The following is a 24,082-nucleotide window of genomic DNA, read 5'->3' as shown; positions in this document are numbered from 1 at the left end:
CACTCATATACTCTCACACTCATACACTCACACTCATATACTCACACTCGTACACTAACACTTATACACTCACACTCATATACTCTCACACTCATACACTCACACTCATATATCTCACACACTCATACTCTCACACTCATATACTCTCACACACTCATACAGTCACACTCATACTCTCATACACTCATATACTCTCACACACTCATACAGTCACACTCATATATTCTCATACACTCATATACTCTCACACTCATATACTCTCACACTCATATACTCTCACACTCATACACTTACACTCATATACTCTCACACACTCATACAGTCACACTCATATACTCTCACATACTCATACAGTCACTCATATACTCTCACACACTCATATACTCTCATACACTTATATACTCTCACACTCATACACTCACACTCATATACTCTCACACTCATACACTCACACTCATATACTCTCACACTCATACACTCACACTCATATATTCTCTCACACTCATATACTCTCACACACTCATACAGTCACTCATATACTCTCACACACTCATATACTCACACTCATACTCTCATATACTCATATACTCTCACACTCATACACTCACACTCATATACTCTCATACACTCATACACTCACACTCATATACTCTCATACACTCATATACTCTCACACTCATACACTCACACTCATATACTCTCACACACTCATACACTCACTCATATACTCTCACACACTCATGCAGTCACACTCATATACTTTCATACACTCATATACTCTCACACTCATACACTCACACTCATATACTCTCACACACTCATACACTCACTCATATACTCTCACACACTCATTCATATATTCTCACACACTCATACACTCACACTCATACTCACACACTCACACTTACACACTCACACTCATACTCTTTCACACTTATGCATTCACTCATATAATACTCTCACACACTTATACACTCACACTCATATTCTCTCACACTTATACACTCACTCATATACTCACATACACTCACACTTATACACTCACATTCATATACTCACACTCACACACACTTATACACTCATACACACATTTATACACTCACACTCACACACTCACTTATATACTCACACACACTCACATACACAATTGTACACTCATACTCACATACACACTTATACACTACACACACACACACATGCGCGCGCGCGCGCTCCTAGTACATGCTGTGGCCTTCACAGTGGTTCTGAGATATACTGTAAAGCATTGCTTTTGTGTGGATGTTAGGCAGGTCCACTGAAAGTGATCACTGAATAGCAAACCACAAATATTATTTGTTCTACCATAAGATTCTTGTTGGAATATCCACGAGAGGCTGGCAGGACTGCTCACTGGGTAGCATGTCTACTCTGTCATATACTTAGCCTGGTTCTTTCAAATACATCTGCATAGCTAAGTAAGCAAAGTTAATTATTTTTTTCAACCAATTTTTAAATAATATGTCTAAATGCTGAGGGATAGGAAAAATATTCTTGGCCATGAAATGTCAATGACTTTCTCAGTTACAGATTCTCCCTAAGTAGGATGTTTAGTCAGGTTTAGTTTGTAAATCCCTTTATTGGTGAAAATGTCGATTTGTGTGACCGTTGTCAGAGGTGTATAGTTTCATGTCTGTCTTTGCCTGACGTCGGTCAGCACACCACACCCTGGACAAACTTGCCATCCAGCTCTACCATGGGACACTTGGGCTCTCAAAGAGTTCTGGGGAAACTCTTGAATGTGAAGTTGACTTACTGTTACTTTTTCATTCAATTCTAAAGCTTTTTGCATCGCCATGATGAAGCATTCTCCACTGAACCCCTCAAGAATAATGGCAGAGGAAGTCCTCTGGGCTTTTATCATGTGCAGAATGTAAGTCACAAGGAAGAACATATTTGCCAGGCAGATTTGGGGTTTGTGGTACTTTAAACTGACTGGTGTGAGGCAGTTATCACATGTGGGTTTTCAGCTTTACTTTCCCAACTAAAGCATCAGCATTATCTGAGCTGTTGTCCTGGGGCTGGGGAGGAACCTTTGTTCTGCCAAGAGCCACCTGGCTATTTGTAGCATCACCCACATCATCAGCTGTAAGATCAGCTCTTAGTGTTGCTGTGAAGAGAGCAGCTGGGTGTGCTGACTTGGGCGCCACCTGAGGTTGCCATGGCAGGGCCAGACCAGGTGATCTTGAGTGGCCCTCGCCTGTGCGTTGGATGTTTCCCCACCCCTTTGCTAGTGAGAACTTGTGAGAACAACAGCCATTGGAGTGGCCAGAATGGTAAGCTAACTGGCAGATTTACAGTGGGCCTTGGTCTGCCCATAGAATCTTCTGTGAGTTTGAACAGAATGAGTTGTTTTTACTGTTTCCTTCCTGGAAACACATGCCTTTCTTTCCTCCTCCTCTTCCCCACCTCTCCTCCTCCCCCCTTCATTTCTACATGTTTTATATTTAGAGGTTCATTGAAGTCAATGGATGTCCTTGAAGCCATAGGATACATTGTTTATTTAAATAACGTGGGAACGGGACAGTTGTGAAAATAAAGCAACTAAACAGAAAACATGCTGTTTTCTTTTTGTTTGCTTACTTGTATAAACATGAACGCGTGTGCATCTGTCAGTAGAGATCGGTGGGCTCCTCTGCACTCGGGCTGTCTGAGTCTACTGGGGACGCGTAGGTGAATCACTGACTGGTAGTCCGGAAATAAGTCCCGATGGGGAGGTAAAATGTATGCGTACACAGCAGTAGTCCAGCATGCACAGGCAGGAGCAACGGCGCATGTTAAATGCAATGGGAGGAGGAAACAGGAGACTTGTTTACTTTAGCAGAAAGACACATTTCCCTTAGAGAGAGAGGGACAGACACCAGAGCACTCATCAAGAGGGAAGACACTGTGACACTCAGGTGTCCCCCGGTGTGGTGGAGACTGGGCCGCACACCTGACAAAGCAGTACGCTGCCCAGGGAGCTATTCTGATGGCCCCAGAAGGACACTTTCCCATGATGGGGCAGTTCCTGAACCATATAGCCGACAGCAGAAGGTGGGTCAGACTTGACTTTGTGTTTGGCCTGTGGGAACAGTCATGTTTCGTAATGATTGTACTGTTTGAGTTGGGTCTGGCAATATCGTAATGACTTGATATGTGGAAGAATACGGGAAGCTTTGCAAGCAAGGCTACAGTTGGGATTAGGCCTCAAGCACAGCTGTGGAGAAGAGAGCAGGTGGAAAAAGCTTGAGTTTGATTACGCCAACACTGTTAAGGCTATAAGGGGAAGCTGAAGGATAGCTTGAATGCCTGAAGCGTGGTTAAAATGACAAAGGCGACCCTGGCTCCCCACCTGCAGGAGTTCGCTTCGCAAATGGTGAAGCAGGTCTGCAGGTGTCTGTCTTTCTCTCCTTTCTGTCTTCCCCTCCTCTCTCCATTTCTCTCTGTCCTATCCAACAACAACAACAACAACAACAGCTATGACAACAATAACAACTACAACAAGCACAACAACAAGGGCAACAAAATGGGAAAAATCGCCTCCAGGAGCAGTGGAGTCGTAGTGCAGGCACCGAGCCCCAGCAATAACCCTGGAGGCTAAATAAGTAAATAAATAAATAAATATTTTTTTTAAATGAGAAAGGAGGGCTAGGGAGACAACATAACGGTTGCGCAAGAGACTTTCATGCCTGAGCTCTAAAGTTGCAGGTTCAGTTCCCAGCACCATCAGCCAGAGCTGAGCTCGCTTTGTCTCTGTCTCTCTCACTAAAATAAAATAAATTCTTTAATCAAAGAGCAGCCCCATCTCTTGGTGCACAAAACTTACTTAGTAAGGCACCCATGCCTACTTTGTACTCAAAACTGCTAATGTGATTGTAGCAGAAATGCCTGCTTTCCTCCAGTGAGCCTTCCCTAATCTCACCTGACTTTCTTACTTAGATTGCAGTGGAGGTGACCGAGTCGTTTGTGGACTATATCAAAGCCAAACCGATTGTGTTTGAAGTCTTTGGGCACTACCAGCAGCACCCACTTCACTTGCAAGGACAGGATCTTAACAGGTCTGAACTAAATGAGTTTATGCTGCTGACATCTTGCTATTGTTGCGACTTGCAGGAAAGGAGAAACCTTCTGAACTTAGTATAGCTAACGGGTGGGAGTCGGGCGTAGCGCAGCGGGTTAGGCGCACGTGGCACAAAGTGTAAGGACCGGCGTAAGGGTCCTGGTTCGAGCTCCCGGCTCCCCACCTGCAGGGGAGTCGCTTCACAGGCGGTGAAGCAGGTCTGCAGGTGTCTTTCTCTCCCCTCTGTCTTCCCCTCCTCTCTCCATTTCTTTCTGTTCTAAGAACAGTGATGTCAATAACAACAACAATAATTACAGCAACTATGAAAAACAACAAGGGTAAAAAAGGGAAAACAAATATAAAAATTAAAAAATACATATATTTAAAAAAAGAGTAGCTAACAGGCTTATATATTCCTCTCAGTTTTCTTTAGATGCATCAGCTTTTATCTAATAACTAATTTTTGGTAGACAAAATTGAACTTTGACCAGGTGACCTTGAATACTATCCTTTAGTAGAAAGTGACTTTGAATAGAAGAGAAAAGGTGGGGCTGGGGAGACAGCATAAAGGTTATGCAAAAGCCTTTTAAGCCTGAGGTTCTGAGGTCCGAGGTTCAATCCCCAGCACCACCGTAAGCCAGAACTGAGCAGTGTTCTGGTAAAGAAAAACAAAACAACAAAAAAAAAAAAAAAAAAAAAAAGGGTGTCCTAGAGGGTTTTTTGGTCTTGTTTTGTTTGTTTGCTTACCAGAGCACTGCTCAGCTCTGGCTTATGATGGGACAGGGGACTTAGAAGACTCAAGCATGAGAGTCTTTGTGTAACCATTATGCTGTCTCCCCACCTTGAATAGAACAGAAAGTTGGGGCTGGGCTGTGGTGCACCTAATTAAGTACACATGTTACCGGGCACAAGGGCCTGAGTTCAAGCCCTCAGTCTCCGTCAGCAAGGGGGAAGCTTTACAAGCTGTGAAGCAGTGCTACAGATGTCACTCTCTCCCTCTCCCTCTCTCTCCCTCCCTCCCTCTCTCTCTCTCTCTCCCTCTCTCTCCCTCTCCCCCCCCTCCCTCTCTCTCTCAGTGCTACAGATCTCATTCTTTCTCCTTCTCTCTCTCCCTCTCCCTCTCCCTCTGTCTCTCTCCCCCCCTCTTTCCCTCTCCCTCTCTCTCCCTCTTTCTCTCCCTCTCTCCCTCTCTCCCCCTCTCTCTCCCTCTCTCAGTGCTACAGATGTCATTGTCTCTCTCCCTCCCTCTCTCTCTCTCTCCCTCTCTCTTTCCCTCCCTCTCTCTCTCTCTCCCTCTCTCTCTCCCTCCCTCTCTCTCTCTCTCCCTCTCTCTCTCCCTCCCCCTCTCTCTCTCTCTCTCTCTCTCTCCCTCTCTCTCCTTTTCTACCCCCTTCCCTCTCAGTTTCTCTTTCCTAAGTAAATAAGTAAGGTTTAAAAAATGTAGAAAGTAGGGAGTTGGGTGGTAGCGCAGCAGGTTAAGCGCAGGTGGCGCAAAGCGCAAGGACCAGTGTAAGGATCCTGGTTCGAACCCCGGCTCCCCACCTGCAGGGGAGTCGCTTCACAGGCGGTGAAGCAGGTCTGCAGGTGTCTGTCTCTCTCTCCCCCTCTCTGTCTCCCCCTCCTCTCTCCATTTCTCTGGCCTATCCAACAACGACGACATCAAGAACAACAACAGTAGTAATTACAGCAATGAAGAAAACGGGGCAGCAAAAGGGGATAAAAAAAACTCTAAAAAAATGTAGAGACTTGGTAGCAATATGATATGAAAATTGTGTGTGATTGTCTCTGACCATCCAGAACTTTATGATGCCTAAGGCCTAACTAGAAACACCAAATGGTTGAGGAAATCAATGATGAAAAATTTTGGTAATGACAGGGTGTCCCTGTTAAAGAAATTACTTTTTGTTTTTATTTATTTATTTGCCTCCAAGGTTATCACTGGGGCTTGCTGCCTTCACTACAAATTCACTGCGGCCATCTTTTTTTCCCATTGTTGTTGTTGGACAGGACAGAGAGAAATGGAGAGAGGAGGGGAAGACAGAGAGGGGGAGAGAAAGACAGACACCTGCAGACCTGCTTCACCGCCTTTGAGTCGACTCCCCTGCAGGTGGGGAGCCGGGGGCTCGAACCGGAATTCTTGCACCTGTCCCTGAGCTTCACACTCTGTGCACTTAACCCAGTGTGCCACCGCCCGGCCTAGTTTTTGATTTACTAAATAGTGCCTCAGTTTTACTGTGTGGGATCACAACTGATAGCTGACATTAGGCTCCAACTAAAAGTGCGAGCTATTTCTGCAAGGGGCTAAGCATGTCATGGAGAGCAATGTTGGCCCCCTGGGTCTTACAGAGTCTGTCCTCCTTCCTCTGCAGTCCTCCTCAGCCCGGCCGGCGGTTCTCCCCCCCACCCATGCCGCTGTCTAAGCCAGGTGAGCACGTTGCACTCTCCTGTTTGGGTCGCTCCTTATCCGAATGGGTGACTTCAGATGAAAGTCACGTTCAAGCTATTTACTGCTTCATTCCTATGTGTGTGTATTCCTGTGTCTATCTGGAACTAGAATTCTTCTTCTTGTCTTAAAATAGAGGAATATTGGGCTTATCCTTGTCCATTCTGCTGAAGATCAAACCCAGGTCCTTGTGCATGTGAATACTTCTGAGCCCTGTCTTGTTTTTTTCTTTTATTTATTTTTTTAAGTGAGAGGGAGTAGTGAGACACCAAAGCATGCCACTCCACCATCCATGTTTTCTTTAAAGTGTCGTGTCCAGGGGGCCAGACGGAAGTGCACCGGGTTAAGCGCACATAGTACAAAATGCAAGGACCCACACAAGGATCTCTGTTCAAGGCCCCAGCTCCCCATCTACAGGGGAGTCGCTTCCCAGCAGTAAAGCAGGTCTGCAGGTGTCTGTCTTTCTCTCACCCTCTCTACTCCCCCACCCCTCTCAATTTCTCTCTGTCCTGTCCAATAAAAACTAAATAAATAATGTCATGCCCAAGACCCTGGTGCTGTCAGCACTACTGAGGATTGGACTCAGGGTCCCACACAGGGCAAGCATGCGCTCTCCCGTCTGAACACTTCGCTGGCGGTTCTCTGGCCTGCTTACTGCAGGTTGTGATAACCCCTTGCTTTGTACGGCGCTTCCATTGACTGTCAGGTGATGGGGCATTTTTGCATATCAACTTTATTCTGCATGAGCAATTATATTACATTGATTTTCCTGATTGCCCTCTTGCTGTGTTGCAACCTCCCTTGTGCTCCCTCTCCGCCTCTGTGCTTCTCACCTCCATCCTGCCTTCAGACCATGAGAGAAAGATGGAGCTGATTGGGTTCCTCATCTCTGACTGTGTGAATGTGCGTGTGCTGGACTCTTTTTCTGAGCACGCCGCCATGCTCGCATCCTCTGCCGCTGCCACCTTCCACAATGGGGTGACCCGCTGCCACTTTTTCTCTTTTTGCCCATCCCCAGCTGCGAGAGTGAGAGGTTACCTAAACGAGATGGTCAGTGACTGAATTAGCTCCTCTCCTTTAGATGTAGACCCATCCTTAAAGGTTTGGCACAAAGCAGGATCCCTGGATTTGAAATATGTTTCTGTTTGCTACTGGCCAGATGTAGGCGTTAGCACATTGTCAGCATGGCAGGACATTTCCTTCAGAGGGATGTTAGAATGCTGCTTCTTGTGGCGCTCTAAGTGTGGAGGCACTCCTTACATCTAGCTGTTTGGGACTCTTCCCATTTAGTTTTTAAAGTGTTATTAGGCAGTCAGAGAAGGTGGTCTAGTGGCTCTGGTTGGTTGGTTGGTTGGTTGGGTTTTTCTTTCTTCTTTCAAGTATCAATAATTTTTTAAGAATTTTATTAGTAAAATAAAAAATATTTATTTATTTATTACCAGAGCACTGATCAGCTGTCGCTTATGGTGGTGCAGGGGATTGAACCTGGGACTTTGGGACCTCAGGCATGAGAGTCTATTGCATGACCTTTACGCCATCTACCCCCACCCCATAGAGCTTTTTTTAAAAAATAATAATAATAATAATATCTTTAACATCATATAAACAGTGACATACTCTTGATATTAGTTCTTTCATATTCTTTGTAATCACATTTTTCATGTTAAAATGGGGGGGGGCTTTTTGTTTGTTTTTTTTGTTTATTTTTAGAGGATGTTTGGTTTTAGATAGAGACAGAGGTAGAGAAAGATCAAAAGTGAGCTTCCCTCAGTGCAGTGGGGGCTCAAACCTGGGTCTTGTACATGACACTTTAAAGATTACTAGAAGATTTTTTTCTTTCCTGGTACCAAGGATCAAGCCCAGGGCACACACATGCACACACAGAGCCGCACACCTGGCCCACAGTATCTTCCTCGAACGGCACAGCCAAGACGCGATGAGAGAAACTCAGTCGCATACTTAGTGCCTGAGCGGCAATTAAAGCCCGGGTTGCTGGGCCATGACTCCACCGCTCCTGCTTTCTTACAGTAGAGCCATCTCTGCAGTGTTCCAGAACGCCCACCAGTAGAATCTGAAATTCTTGGAAATAGACAACACTCTATATTTACAGATTAGGCCCCTGGGCCCCAGACTTGTTTGCACATGAGAATCATCTAGAGTTCTGCAAGCCTCTAGGAGGACTGTGCCCCAGCCCTGCAGAGGGGATCTTATTGACCTGACAAACGGCTTAGGTGTTGCCCTCTTGAGGATCCCCAGCTGACTCTCTCGAGCTTAGAATTTCGAGAAACTGGTTGGGTGATGGGCCTCTACACCCCACTCCGGGTCTGATGAAACCTGGCAATATGCAGGCTTGACCCTTATGTCTCTCCCATTAGTAAAGTGGTGTGAGCATCTGAGGAAGGCTTATTAATGGTTTTGCTCCACTTTCCTTGTCCCCTGAACTGGAAACTACAGAACGTGGTTGATGCTGACACATCTCTGAATTCTGTGTATTGAAATCTATTCCAACTGTTTATCTTTGAAGACTGTTAGTAATGAAGCTTATGCTTTTATTAAGTGGGCTTGGACCAGATTTTGACATTTTCTAAAATGTTTTAAAAGTTCCAGCCACCAGGTTGAACACCATGAGCAAAGCCAGCCTTGGCCAGAGTGTGAGCAAGTATGATCTCCTGGTCTGGTTTGAGATCAGTGAACTGGAGCCTACAGGAGAGTAAGTCCAGCATTCTTAAACTTTAAGTACATGGTGCTGCTTGGCAAAATCAGAAAGAATGGTTTTGAATCTCCACATATTAGTTCATGAGGCATTGTCACTGTCAGATTCCAGTTTGGGTGGAATTTTGGTGACCTTGCTATTATTATTTGAATCCAATGTTTGTCAGAAAGTAGACTGTCTGGCATAGTAATTGATATTCTTGATAATAAAAGCAAGACCATGGAGACTGGCATTTTGTCATGAATGCAGACCACCTGGGGAGTGGGCTTAGAGCAGCAAAGGAAGAGGGGTGAGGAGGGCAGAGCACATCACATGGCAGAGACAGGCTCAGTGAAGGGCCGGCCAGGGATGTGTCTGTCCTCCACTCACTGTGACTTGGGACCGCATAAGAGTGGGTGCCACTCTCCCAGGGTTGTTTTATTTTTGGGGGGTGTGTGTGTTTATTTCTGCTTTTTTTTTATTAAATAATTAATTAATTAGTTTCTGTCCACACTTAGGCTTCACCACAGAGGAAGACTGAGAGAAAGACACCACAGCACAGACACTGCCCTCAGTGTAGAGGGAGCCTGCCTCTAATTGGGGCCGTGCCCATGGCAAAGCAAGCTTTAGTCAGGGGGACAAGACACAGACGTGTGGAAAGTCTAGAAATGCACGTGATCATGTGCGTGAATGTCCGCCCGGGTGAGGAAGACAAAGACCACAAACTCCTTACACTAGGGCAGCTTTGCAGATGAAGTGACCCTTAAGTGGCATCAGTACTGTGTCTCACACTTTTCTCCTGTGTTGCTGTTCTTACAGGTATATCCCAGCTGTGGTGGACCATACAGCGGGCTTGCCCTGCCAGGGGGCATTTTTACTTCACCAGGTACTAATGGCTAGGGAACAGAAGAGAATGCTGAGGGGACACCGCAGTAGAGCTCATTCTGTTCTTCATCCTCACTGCAAGGGGACTGGGATATGAGTAGAGTTGCCGTTTATCTTTTTTTTTTTTCCTCCAGGATTATCGCTAGGGCTCAGTTCCTGCATTCTGAGTCCACTGCTCCTGGAGGCCATTTTTTTCATTTTGTTGCCCTTGTTGTTGTTGTTATTATTGCTACTGCTGTTGTTGGATAGGGCAGATAGAAATTGAGGGAGAAGGAAAGATAGATACCTGCAGACCTTTACCTCTTGCGAAGTGACGCCCCTGCAGGTGGGGAGCCGGGGGTTCAACCTGGCATCCTTACGCCGGTCCCTGTACTTTGCACTGTGTATGCTTACCCACTGTGCTACCGACTGGCCCCCTCCTTTCCCTTTTTTAAAAAAAATATTCTTTTATTTTATTTTACTTTTTACCAGAGCACTGCTCAGCTCTGGCTTATGGTGGTGCGGGGATTGAACCTGGGACTCTGGAACCTCAGGCATGAGAGTCTCTTTGCATAGCCATTATGCCATCTACCCCCGCCCCCTTTTCCCTTTTTTGATGCTTATGTTTAATATTTCTTCCTCCCACCTTGCCTTGAGTATACCCTCACTGTTATATATGTGTTTTATTAATAGAGCTATTTATTTTGTTACTATTCATTTAGTGTCTATATAGATTAAAATTTTATTTTGGAAATGGTCATTTCACAGCCAGATATCTTAATGAGCTTCATTAGACTACAGCTTTAGGAAATACAGTTCCTTCCCCCTTGGTGAGTCAAAGGTAGACTCAGTGATTGAAAACATGCTTATGTCCCAGCTGGGCAGAGTGAAGAGCTCCACGCACTGAGACATACAACTTGGGCAACGACTTTTTTTTTTTTTTTTTACCTCCAGCGTTATTGCAGGGCCTCGGTGCCTGCACTACAAGTCCACTGCTCCTGGAGGCTATTTTTCCCATTTTGCTAACCTTGTTGTTACTGTTGCTATTGTTGCTAGATAGGACAGAGAGAAATGGAGAGAGGAGGGGAAGACAGGGAGGGGGAGAGAAAGACAGACACCTGCACACCTGCTTCACTGCTTGTGAAGTGACTCCCCTGCAGGTGGGGAGCCAGGGACTCGAACTGGGAGTGTTGCACCAGTCCCTGCACTTCGCACTGTGTGCACTTAGCCCACTGCGCTACTGCCTGACCCCCATTTAAAACCTGTTCTCAAGGCCACATCAGAACCTGATCCCCTCAGTCCCTGACCTGTTTCTTTTTGATGAGAATGCCAGTACAGACAGCATCTCCCACCTCCTGTCTCCATTCTGCTTAGCCCCAAACCACATGATACAGAAAAGCAGGTGAGTGTAACCGACTGACTCAGCTAAATTGCATCCGTCCAATACTTAGGGCATCCAGCGAAGAATCACAGTGACCATTATCCATGAGAAGGGGAGTGAGCTCCACTGGAAAGATGTTCGGGAGCTGGTGGTAGGTGAGTATCCCCCACTGACTAAGGGTAGCCAGCTTTAGAAAGATGACACTGTTGTCGGGTGTGTGGAAGACTGTCCTGGGAACAAGACTGGGGAGACTAGAACACCAAACAGAATACCGGCACTGGGGGGTCGAGTGGTAGCACAGCAGGTTAACGCAAGTGGTGCAAAGCGCAAGGACCAGAAAAGGATCCCAGTTCAAGCCCTGGCTCCCTACCTGCAGGGGCGTCACTTCAGAGGCGGTGAAGCAGTTCTGTAGGTATCTTTAATTTCTCTCTCCCTCTCTGTCTTCCCCTCCTCTCTCCATGGAAGTCCTATCCGACCCCTCCCCTCTCCATTTCTCATTCCTGTCCAACAACAAGGACATCAATAACAATAACTACAACAATAAAACAACAAGGGCAGGGGTAGGGCAGTAACACAGCGGATTAAGCACAAGTGGTGCAAAGCACAAGGATCGGTATTAGGATCCTGGTATGAAACCCCGGCTCCCCACATGCAGGGAGGTCTCTTCACAAGCAGTGAAGCAGGTCTGCATGTGTCTATCTTTCAATCCCCCTCTCTGTCATCCCCTCCTCTCTCCATTACTCTCTGTCCTATCCAGCAACAACGACATCAGTAACACTAATAATAACCACCACAATAATTTTTTAAAAACAAACAAACAAACAAAAAAAAAACGAGAGCACTGGATTCATAGTGCAGGCACTGAGCCCTAGCAATAACATGGAGGGAAAAAAGAAAAAAAAAAAAAAAAAGGACAACAAAAGAGAAAATTAAAAAAAAAAAAAAAGGATACCAGCACCAAAGCATACTTCCAGTAAAAGAATAACTGCATTGAAGTGTTGTTAAAATTTCGGAAGGCTCTTGCTGGCCGGGCTAGCTTCACGGCGGGTAACAGAGACGCGGAGACAACGGCTGGGCAGGGAAGCTCTATTTCTTTATTCAGGAACAACGATTCATAAACTAAGACAAACTAATCACCAAACAGAACTCTGCTGTCTCTTTGCGGTGGCGCAGGCACACTCTCTCTTACTCTCGAATTCAAGAACCGTCTCTTACTCTGGAACTCAGGAACCCAGGAACTCTGTCTCTCTGGCACTCTCTCTTACTCTGAAACCCTAAAACTCTCGTACTGGAGAACCCCCTGAAACTCTTCCACTGTGGAACTCTCTCTTACTCTGTAACTCTGAAACTCTCGAACTCAGGAACTCCGGAACTCTGTCACTCTCGAACTCAGGAACCCTCTCTCCGGGTTTCTTGGGGCGGGGCCAAGCAGGCCCGTGAAATTAATTGGACTGATCCAATTCTCTTGGCGGGGGGAAGGCTAGAACAAACCAATGTAAAGCATATGACATTGAAGAATACCTGCACTAAAGAATACCTGCACTAATGAATGCCGGGATAGCCTGAGGGTGCTTCTTCCCGAGCTAGTGCTCTCTGGCTTGGAGAGAACTCAACTGGAGCCGATCTAGGCTGCTGCGTGGGAGAGGGATCAGGAACTCGTGCCGCACTAACTTTGCAGGAGATACACTCTGGAACCCTAGGAGCTGGAAAGCAATTTCCATGTGTGTTTAATCAGAAGAGCAGCTGTTTTTATATTCTCCAAGTAGGGTGGAAACAGGATGTGACATAGAGAGGGTGGAGCAAAAAGTGACTGGTGAAAATCAGAGTGTGACAAGGAGAGGGGGCGGAGCAGGTGAGAATTCTACCACTAAACCACTAATGCCCTGGAGGGAGTGTGGTGCTTTATGTAAATGTAAAAGTGATTTATGTAAATAGACCGCTTTGAATGGGATCAAATCAATCCCTATATAGGCATACCGGTGCTTGGTTAAGCAGAAGCCAGGGGGAGCTGGCATACTATCCAACAAATGAATACCTACACTTCTTCTTCTAGCGTTTGCCCTTCTTCCGTAGCCAGTCAACAACGTCAGGTTGAAAGCTGTCAGGAGCTGCTTGTTGCTGGCTTTGAAAGTGACTGGGATCCATGTGGATTCAGTCAGCTAGGAAGGATCGTCAGTTTCCCCAATGAATGGGTACTCACGGGATGCACCACGAGAAGGTCGATCCAATGCATCCAATACCTACACCAATGAATACCTGCACTAATAAATATCTGCACTAATAAATACCTGCAACAATGAATACCTGCACTAATGAATACCTACACCAATGAATACCTGCAACAATAAATACCTGCACTAATAAATACCTGCAACAGTGAATACCTGCACTAATGAATACCTGGACTGATGAATACCTGCGCTAGTGAATACCTGCACTAATGAATACCTGTACCAATGAATACCTGCACTAGTGAATACCTGCACCAATGAATACCTGCACTAATGAATACCTGCACCGATGAATACCTGCACCGATGAATACCTGCACTGATGAATAACAGCACTAATGAATACCTGAACCAATGAATACCTGCACTAATGAATACCTGCACTGATGAATAACAGCGCTAATGAATAACTGCACCGATGAATACCTGCACTGATGAATACCTGCACCAATGAATACCTGCACTGATGAATAACAGCGCTAATGAATACCTGCACTGATGAATACCTGCACTAATGAATACCTGCACCAATGAATACCTGCACTAATGAATACCTGCACTGATGAATACCTGCACTAATGAATACCTGCACTAATGAATACCTGCACTAATGAATACCTGCACTGATGAATACCTGCACTGATGAATACCTGCACCAATGAATACCTGCACTAATGAATACCTGCACTAATGAATACCTGCACTGATGAATACCTGCACTAATGAATACCTGCACCAATGAATACCTGCACTAATGAATACCTGCACTAATGAATACCTGCACTAATGAATACCAGCACTAATGAATACCTGCACTGATGAATAACAGCACTAATGAATACCTGCACTGATGAATACCTGCACTAATGAATACCTGCATCAATGAATACCTGCACTGATGAATACCTGCACTAATGAATACCTGCACCAATGAATACCTGCACTGATGAATACCTGCACTAATGAATACCTGCACCAATGAATACCTGCACTGATGAATACCTGCACTAATGAATACCTGCACTAATGAATACCTGCACTGATGAATAACAGCACTAATGAATAACTGCACCAATGAATACCTGCACCAATAAATACCAGCACTAATGAATACCTGCACTGATGAATAACAGCGCTAATGAATAACTGCACCAATAAATACCTGCACTAATGAATACCAGCGCTAATGAATACCTGCACTGATGAATACCTGCACTAATGAATAACAGCGCTAATGAATAACTGCACCAATGAATACCTGCACAAATAAATACTTGCACTAATGAATACCTGCAACAATGAATACCTATGCTAATGAATACCTGCACTAAAGAATACCTGCGCTAATGAATACCTGCACCAATAAATACCTGCACTAATAAATACCTGCACTAATGAATACCAGCGCTAATGAATACCTGCACTGATGAATACCTGCACTGATGAATACCAGCGCTAGTGAATACCTGCACTGATGAATACCTGCGCTAGTGAATACCTGCACTGATGAATACCTGCGCTGATGAATACCTGCGCTAATGAATACCTGCACTAATGAATACCTGCACCGATGAATACCTGCGCCGATGAATACCTACACTAATGAATACCTGCACTGATGAATACCTGCGCTAGTGAATACCTGCACTGATGAATACCTGCGCTGATGAATACCTGCGCTGATGAATACCTGCACTAATGAATACCTGTACCAATGAATACCTGCGCTAATGAATACCTGCACTAATGAATACCTGCACCAATGAATACCTGCGCTAATGAATACCTGCGCCAGTGAATACCTGCGCTAATGAATACCTGCGCTAAAGAATACCTGCACTGATGAATACCTGCACTAAAGAATACCTGCACTGGGAGTCGGGTGGTGGCGCAGCGGGTTAAGCGCACATGGCGCAAAGCGCCACCTGCGAGAGGGGCAAAGAGCTTCACAAGCCACAAAACAAATACTTCCAAGTGTTCTGTCTCTCTCCCTTCTTCTCTCTCTTCCCATCTCAGTTTTTCTCTATCCTGTCAAAAAAAAAAACTTAAAAAATTATTTTTAAAAAAAGCAAAAATGGCTACTAGGAGCAGTGGATTCATCGTGCGGGCACTGAGCCTTAGTGATAGCCATGGTGGCAAAATAAAATGAAAAGAAACAGGATTAAAGTAATAAAAAAAAAGTTTCCAATGTGATCTCTTCTTTATTGAAGTAGATATAAATAAGCAGTGAGTCGAATCTTTGTCATTCAAAGTGATGATGAATTCAAGATATTTTACCTGCAAGTGAGATGAAAACATCTGTGCTCTTTATTAAGGACAGAGTCACAAATATGTTCGTCTCCAGCTAAAGGAAGTGTCTCCGATGGAGGCTTGTGAACATGTTTTTCCATCCAAACTCACAGACCTCCTGAATTGTATTCATACTCCTCTTTGGGTGCTGGTAGATCAGACCAAGACCCCAGGATCAAGACCTTGTGCCGCCACCTCAGGACAGTTTATTTTAAGCTTTTTCAACATGGTTTTCATATGAAGCACTACTACACAAAACACAAGAGTTGTTGTCAGACCACTCAGAAGGGGAAGGGTGCGATGCAGAGGAAGCAGTGGCTGAGACTTCTCTGAAGAGCCCTGGGATATGTCTGCCTTAAAAAGTTAGTTATTTATTTATGAGAGAGAAATAGAATCAGAGCATCACTCTGATATCGGCAGTACCAGGGATTGAACTCAAGACTTAGCACTTAGAAGTCCAACAAGCTACTGCTGCACGTCTCCTGGGCTACTGGCTTTCTGTTGTTTTGGGGTTTTGACTCACCATTCTCTGGTCAACCAGGCGGCCCCTCCCAGCACTTGACGCAGACAGAGATCGTGAAAGTCACTTACTTGCTTTACCGAAAGACTGTCATCGTCATTTATGGAACCATATTCTGTTGTCTTTATTTCTTCTTTTTTCTTTTTTTTTATATAGGTCGGATTAGGAATAAGGCTGAGGTGAATGAAACTGCAGTTGACGCTATCCTCTCCCTGAATATCATCTCCGCCAAGTACCTGAAGTCTTCCCACAACTCCAGCAGGTAGGTTACCCTAGAAAGTGTGATAAACTGCCACAGAGATCTCTGCTCATTAATATTAATGACTTCCATGCTGGTGAGGAAATTAATTCCCTAATTCCCTTTGTGGGAAGAACACTTCTTCATGCTCACCCTGCTTTCCAAAATTAAATAAATAATTTGAGTTATGTCTGAGTGGTCAAAGATTACCCTTGTACTCACTGTCAAGTTTGATTTGATGTAACATAGTGGTGAAGAAGAGAAAAAAGAGAACTCAGCATGCCACCCAGGGATTAAAAATAAAAGTCAGTTTTTAAGGTGCGAAGATAGATAGCATAATGGTTATGCAAAGAGACTCTCATGCCTGAGGCTCCAAAGTCCCAAGTTCAGTCCCTCACACCACCATAAGCCAGAGATGAGCAGTGCTCTGGTAAAAAATAAATAATAAAAGTCAGTTTTCAGGGGGCAGGTGGTAGCGCAATAGATTAAGTGCATATGGTGCAAAAGACCAGTGCAAGTATCCTGGTTCAAGCCCCCAGCTTCCTACCTGCAGGGGGGGTCGTTTTCACAGGAAGTGAAGCAGGTCTGCAGGTGTCTGTCTTTCTCTCCCCGTCTCTGTGTTCCCCTCCTCTCTCTGTTTCTCTGTTCTAACAACGACAACAGCAATGGCAACAATAACAACAAGGGCAACAAAAGGGGAAAAAAATGACCTCCAGGAGCAGTGGATTCGTAGTGCAGGTACTGATCCCCAGCGATAACCCTGGAGGCAAAAAAAAGTCAATTTTTGCTAAAGCTAAATGTTTTCCTGTGGGGTCATTGCAGTGCAGTAAGCTCTCAGAATAGCAGAGTGGGCCTCTTGTATTTAATCTTTGCTACTGCCAGTGCAGAGGTTTGAGAATTCTATTCATTGCCATCTTCATATATGCCTAAAGCAGTAAATTAATATGAACTCTTCAGACCAAGATGGGCTGCTATCAGTCTAAATTTAAGCTTAAATTGTTTTCCTTAAGCGGGGCTGGGCAGTAGCACAGTGAGCTAAGTGCACGTGGCATGAAGCGCAAGGACCAGTGTAAGGATCCCTGTTCGACCCCCCCCCAGCTCCCCACCTGCAGGGGAGTCACTTCACAAGCAGTGAAGCAGGTCTGCAGGTGTCTGTCTTTCTCTCCCCCCCTCTGTCTTCCCCTCCTTTCTCCATTTCTCTCTGTCCTGTCCAACAACAACAGCAGCTAAAACTACAATAACAATAACAACTACAACAAGGCAACAAAATGAGAAAAACGGCCTCCAGAAGCAGTGGATTTGTAGTGCAGGCACAGAGCCCCAGTGACAACCCTGGAGGCAAAAAAAAAAATTGTTTTCCTTCAAATTTGACTTCATAACCCATTGATGACGGCATTGCTTGCTTGGTCATTCTGTGTCAGATTGGAAGTAAATTCAAGGGGACCTTCTCACCTCCTCGGAGAAGAGTCGCATCCCTGTGCGTGGATACTCTGTCTCCACACCTAGTGCGGGCGGCAGAACGGTGGGTGTGTGTTCTAGCAGGAGCTTAGAACACTGCCTGGCATTGCTCCTCTGTCTGCTCCAGAAACATGTTCAGACCTGTGTTGGCTAGACGAGGTAACAGATAGACAGACACACTCCACAGTTGGGGCCAGCAGGGAGATAGATACCTGGGAAGCACCTGCTCGCCTACTTTGCAGTTTGCTTGTCCTTGTCCCACAGCACTGGGGAAAGCCTCAGTTCCGTGGGGGGGGGGGGGGGGAGGGGGCAGGGTGGCAGAGAGAAAGAAAGGTTCTTTGACCCTCCCTGGCCTGTTCCTGGATGAATAATACTGCCCCTGCAAAGTCAGCATTGGCTCCACACAGTTCTCTTTTGTGAGGCGTGAGGAGCAGAGTAGAATACAGACAAAAAGCCAGAGTCTGCTTGAAACGCTAGGAGCGCTTTGCTTGAAACGCTAGGAGCGCTCCACTTGTCTGCAGTACAGTGACCTTCAGGCGTCTGACTCGTGGTCAGCTGCACATGCTTATCTTTCTTAGAGATCTGAGTTAACTGACCAGAGGAGTTTGCACATCAAGAATAGCAAGCATCTACTTGAAACATTTCTTGCTTCAATTTCAGCTGCATTATTGAAGTTGTATATTGGATTTCTCATGGTCTTGTTGAAAATCACATCCATGCTTCATTCACCAGTGACTTTCAGTTTACTGGAACAGAAAGTAAAAACTTAGGAAGAAAATCTTAAGTAGAAAATTTCTTTATGGGGTCAGGCGGTAGCGCACCTGGTTAAGCACTCACATTATAGTGCGAAAGGACCTGGGTTCAAGCCCTTGGCCCCCACCTACAGGGGGAAAGCTTCACGAATAGTGAAGTGGGGCTGCAGGTGTCTGTCTCTCTCCCTCTCTATCTCCCCCTCCATTCTCAATGTCTCTCTGTCTCTACCCAATAATAAATAAATAAAATTTTTTTAAAAATTTAATTTAAATAAAAAAAAAAGAAAATTTCTTTATTATATATTTTCTTTCTTTGCCACCAGGGTTATCACTGAGACTTGGTGCCTGCATAACAGATCCACTGCTCCTAGCAGCCATTTTTCCTTTTTTTCCTTCTATCTCTTTTCTTATTATTATTAGATAGAACAGAGAAAAACTGAGAGGGAAGGGGGAGCCAGAGAGACCTGCAGACCTACTTTACCTTTTGTGAAGCTTCCCCCCATGAGCAAGAGTGGGGACTCAAACTGGGGCCCTTGTGCATGGTAACTGACGTGTGCACTCAGTTCAGTGCACCATCACCCAACCCCTTACACAATTCTTTAAACTAGGCCCAGGTTCAAGCTCCTAGTTCCCACCGATAGGGGGAGCTTCATGAGTAGAGGGCAGTGCTGCAGGACTCTCTTCTCTGTCTCTCTCACTCGGTAGTAAAGAGGAAGAAGTGTTCTCTGTGAACAGTGGAGTCACACAGGCACTGAGTCCCCACAGTAACCATGGTAACAACAAAAAAAATTAACTTTTAGGCAGGGCTTTGTGCCTGATTCTCCTGTTCCTGCCAAACTCTTCCCCACCCTTTTAAATGTAAGATAGAAGGAGACAGACAGAAAGAGAGAGGGCCGGAGTGACAGCCACTGCATGTACCTTGCATGTTTTCCCACAGAGCACTGAGGCTCAGGTCGAGTGCACGTTCTTCTGGGGGAGTTGTCTGGTCCAAAATGTCAGCTTTTTATCACGGAATCTGTAAGACAGTTACTGTCACCTAGGCTTGGATCCTTCCCTCGATGGCTGTCTCCACACCAGGCCCACCACTGCCAGCGGCCCTCCTCCACCAGTCAGCACTGTGTGCCAGCGCCCACTCAGCACCCTCCTGGGACCCCATCTCCAGACCACAGCTATTCTAAGTTTCACCCCAAGTCTTGCCTTTCCCTCCTCGTCTCTGAGCTCCGCCTCTGAGTGAGGTCTGCTGCTTTCAGTCTTCTCCTGACTGCTCTCACTTAGCTTCCTTCCTCTGGCTCCATGCTCGGTGGGGCAAAGATGAAGCCATCATTATTTCTTACTGTGTTATTTTTGCCTCCAGGGTTATCACGGGGCTCAGTGCTGGCACTATGAATCCACTGCTCCTGGCAGTGTCTTTTGTTTCCATTGTTGTTATTGCTGCTGCTGCTGCTGAGGTTGTTGTTGGATAGGACAGAGAAATCAAGAAAGGAGGGGAAGACAGAGAGGGGAATGAAGGGGGCCGGGTGGTGACACACCTGGTTGAGCACACATGTTAGAGTGCCCAAGGACCCAGATTCAAGCCCCCAACCCCCACCTTAAGGGGGAAGCTTTGCAAGCAGTGAAGAAGGACTGCAGGTGTCTCTCTGTCTCTTTTCCTCTCTATCTCCCCTTCCCTCTTGATTTCTGACTGTCTCGATCCAATAAGTAAATAAAATAAAAAAATAAAATAAGAAAAGGGGGAGAGAGAGAGAGAGACACCTGCAGGCCTGCTTCACTGCTTGTGAAGTGACCCCTGCAGGTGGGGAGCCGGGGGCCCAAACAGAGGTCCTCGCACGCCACACTACATGCGCTTAAGCCGCTGCACTACCGCCCGGCCCCTAGACGTTTAAATCATTTTACATAGCTGAGAAGTATTCTGTATTCTGTTTTACTTTGTAGTGATCTCACGCCAGCTCACCATTCGTGTGTGTATGTGTGTGTGCGCGCGCGCGCTTTCCTCAGCCTCACATATGCGTGATTTCACTGTTGACTTTTTCAGATAGAGCAAAATAGACAAATAGCAGAGATGAAGAGAGCGGGGAGACACCCTCACACCGAAGCTTCCCTAAGCGTGGTTGTAGTGTTTGCAGGTGGTCTGGAGCTTAAACCCAGGCTCTGCATGTGGCAAGGCAGATGCCCTACCAGCTGAACTAATCACTGGCCCACCATTATAAAGTCTTGTTTTTCTTTATTGTTTGATTGGGGATAGTGACCAAAAAGACAACTGGTGTCACAGGGTCACAGGCACCTGCATACACTCCCTCTGCCCACCTGGCTCCTCCACTGCAGCGCACAGCGTCCCCAGCACCTTCTCAGCCCCCCGTCCCCACATCAGAGCTTTTGAAATGCTCAGCCTGCATTTCACACTTACTTTTTTCACATGAAACAAAATCTCTTCTTTTATATAAATATATATTTTAATTTTTATTATCTTTATTGTGTAGAGACACCTGCAGCCCTGCTTCACCAGTCACAAAGCCTTCTCTCTGCAGATGGGGCCGGGGGCTCGATCCCAGGTCCTTATGCACTGTAACATGTGCGCTCAACCAGGTGTGCCACCACCCAGCCCCAAAACAAAATTTCTTTTTATCCTTGTGCTTCACTGGGTTGTCTAGTGTTGGTTAACATTAGATGATTTTAATAATAAATTCAGTTGCATAACAGATCTGGTCTAAATGAAAGCCTGCCCCTCAGCTTTTTGAAGCAAGCTGTCTAGCAAAGTGAGATGATGTTTCTAGAATGTAGTGTTCAGTGAGGCGGACATGCAGCTGCACGGTTAGGAGTGGGTACAGGGTTAGCAAAGGAAGTTGCTGGGTGGAGTTAGATTTGGAGAGCTTTTCTCTGTGCTTTAATTTTTAATGTTGAATTATTAGAACTCCAGCTTGGGTACACTAAACATGCATGTTACAGGCCTTTTCTGACATACTGATACGGACAAGAACCCCTGCTTCCTCTCAGCCTTATACTGAAATTACAAAACTGACTTCATTTTCCCTGGAATCCACAGCAACTCAGCTGCCATTCTAATGCTAAGTGGCATCCCAAAGGGTCTTAATAGGGTGGTTTCCACATTGCCTCGTGCCCAACGTTTTCCTTAGCCGAATGTTTCTGCAGAGAACGTGTTTCCCATGTCCATTGTAAGGCCTCCATCAGACCGTGCCCCATGAAGTTCTCTGTTAATTGTCTGTCTACTGTAATTCACTTGGCTTACTGGCAAATTTGTCTTTTTCTCTTCTGCTTCTCTCTCTTCTTTCCTTTTTGTTTTGTTTGCGGCACTAACAAGCTTTTTTTATGTTTTTGCAGGCTCTTTCTTGATAAGGATATTCCTAGGTATTTTGTTTGCTTGTTTTGCACATACAGATTGTAGCTGATGCGAATGCCGTCTGTCTTAGGCCGCTGTCCCTGCTGTTCATGTAGCGCTTCCCTGGGATAGAGCGAGGCTTTCTCCTGCAGCCTTGTGCTCTGCACTCTCCTGATTTGTGTGGTTCCATGTGCGATTTCAGTCATTCTCTTAGCTCACTCACTGAACTTGTCAGTTTTGTTCTTCACCCCTTCAAGTTTTCTCCCACATTCCAACGTCAAATGTTTCTCTCCTCATTCCATACATGACCTCAGGCTTTGTTTTCTGTCCCTTTGGTTTGTCCTTTCTGTTAAGTGCTTCAAAGGGTTACTGCTCTGTGGTTTTGCCTAGTTGCTCATGACGGTAGAGACCAGCTTGGCTATTTGGATAGTAGCTGAGTTTGTGAGAAATCTTTATTTTTAAACATTTCTCTTTCTCTATAAGGGCTAGTTACCAGCTTCCTTCCTTCTCTGGGAATAGAAACAGTTGTGGTTCTATAGTGAAGAGAAGTATTTCCCACCCTGTATCTCAGTCAGGGAAGAAGGCTGAAGGATGAGGTTCATGATAAGATAACCACCTGAATTTTTTAATAGATATAGGCATGAAGATAGATATGGATGCAGAATCTGTTTTGTTCATACTGTTCAGAACATCTTGAAAAATTCACTTGAAGTTGTCTCCTGACTGCCAGAAGAGCCACATGGGAAAGCACGTCTCCGTGCTTAGCCTGTTTCTACCCGTCTTTTTGTGAGCTTGATTGAGTTAATACTTCTCACCACTCTTCATCATGTTTCTTACAACCAAATTCCAGTATATGCCCCACCCCAAAAAAATAACACCTCACACATAAGATTTTAGTGGGGTCAGAAATCTCTTTGTGTTAATCAACTTTCTGCTGAAAAAACTTAGCTTATATAAAAACTTAACTTGAAAACAGAAGTAGAAAGAGGTCTTCTCACACAAATCCACATTTGTCTCCATTGAATGGGAGTCATGAAACAGCGGCTCTGGGAATTGCGAAGCTCTGTCAGTCAGTACAGGCAGCAGGGGTCAAGATCTCTGCCAGCGATCTCCTCCCTCGAAAAAGGGAAAAGGGAGGCGGGCGCATTTCACTTCTGCATGCCTGTGACCTGACCGTGCCGTGAGACAAGCCCCACCCAGGCTGCTCAGCAAGCAGGGCTGGTCAAGGGCATGTCTGTCAGGGGCAGCTGCTGAAGAGGCGTCTTTATCACCCAGGGCAGACTTAGTCCGAGAGCCACGTGGGCATGAAGGCTTGCTGGGAACAGGGCCGCGTGGCAGAAAGCCTTCTCTCCTGAGCCTGCTGGCCCGAGGCTGCTGTGTGTCACTGATGTCACTGTGGTTCCTACTGCGTCTTGTGGACTCGCCTCTCTTGTTAGCTGACTCTACATCCAGTGTGTCTTTGTAGAGCAGGTTCTTGCCTCAGAAGGCCGGCAGCTCAGCTTGAGAGTGCCAGGCACTGCGGGAAGTTGTGGGTCTAGAGTTCTGCAGCTGCAGAGTAGAAGCAGGCTTCACTCACGTCTTGGCAACTGCAGGATGAGGTGGTGTTAGTACAAGTACTGCTTCTTGTAGAATTGTGTTGTCTCTGGAGAAGGAAGCCTGTGTATTTAGAGAATTCAGATGCCAGCTTTTTGTCATGGGAATTCCAGAAACAGCAACAGTGAGATTACTTTGGGGAAGGAGGGAGAAACTGGCCAGGTAACAAAACACAAAATCTCTTTCTCTAATAGTGACGTGGAGTCAGCT

General features: G+C 45.6%; 2 protein-coding genes across 2 annotated transcripts in view; one reads left to right on the top strand and one right to left on the bottom strand.

The window, feature by feature from the left end:
- Positions 1–24,082, bottom strand: part of DFFA (DNA fragmentation factor subunit alpha) — a 401,378-nt gene that overhangs the window by 91,704 nt on the left and 285,592 nt on the right. The window lies entirely within an intron of this gene.
- The window catches only part of KIF1B (kinesin family member 1B), a 171,406-nt gene that overhangs the window by 124,869 nt on the left and 22,455 nt on the right, over positions 1–24,082 (top strand). The window contains exons 31-37 of the mRNA XM_060170919.1: positions 1,819–1,909; positions 3,958–4,076; positions 6,448–6,503; positions 9,123–9,231; positions 10,033–10,099; positions 11,529–11,613; positions 16,654–16,759. Of these exons, the coding sequence (XP_060026902.1) occupies positions 1,819–1,909; positions 3,958–4,076; positions 6,448–6,503; positions 9,123–9,231; positions 10,033–10,099; positions 11,529–11,613; positions 16,654–16,759 (633 nt within the window). The remainder of the gene's footprint in view (positions 1–1,818; positions 1,910–3,957; positions 4,077–6,447; positions 6,504–9,122; positions 9,232–10,032; positions 10,100–11,528; positions 11,614–16,653; positions 16,760–24,082) is intronic.

The sequence above is a fragment of the Erinaceus europaeus genome, chromosome 13 (genome assembly GCF_950295315.1).
Source record: "Erinaceus europaeus chromosome 13, mEriEur2.1, whole genome shotgun sequence".
Taxonomy (NCBI): domain Eukaryota; kingdom Metazoa; phylum Chordata; class Mammalia; order Eulipotyphla; family Erinaceidae; genus Erinaceus; species Erinaceus europaeus.
The sequence above is the reverse complement of the archived record's forward strand: the minus strand, read 5'-3'. Positions and strand labels throughout refer to the sequence as shown.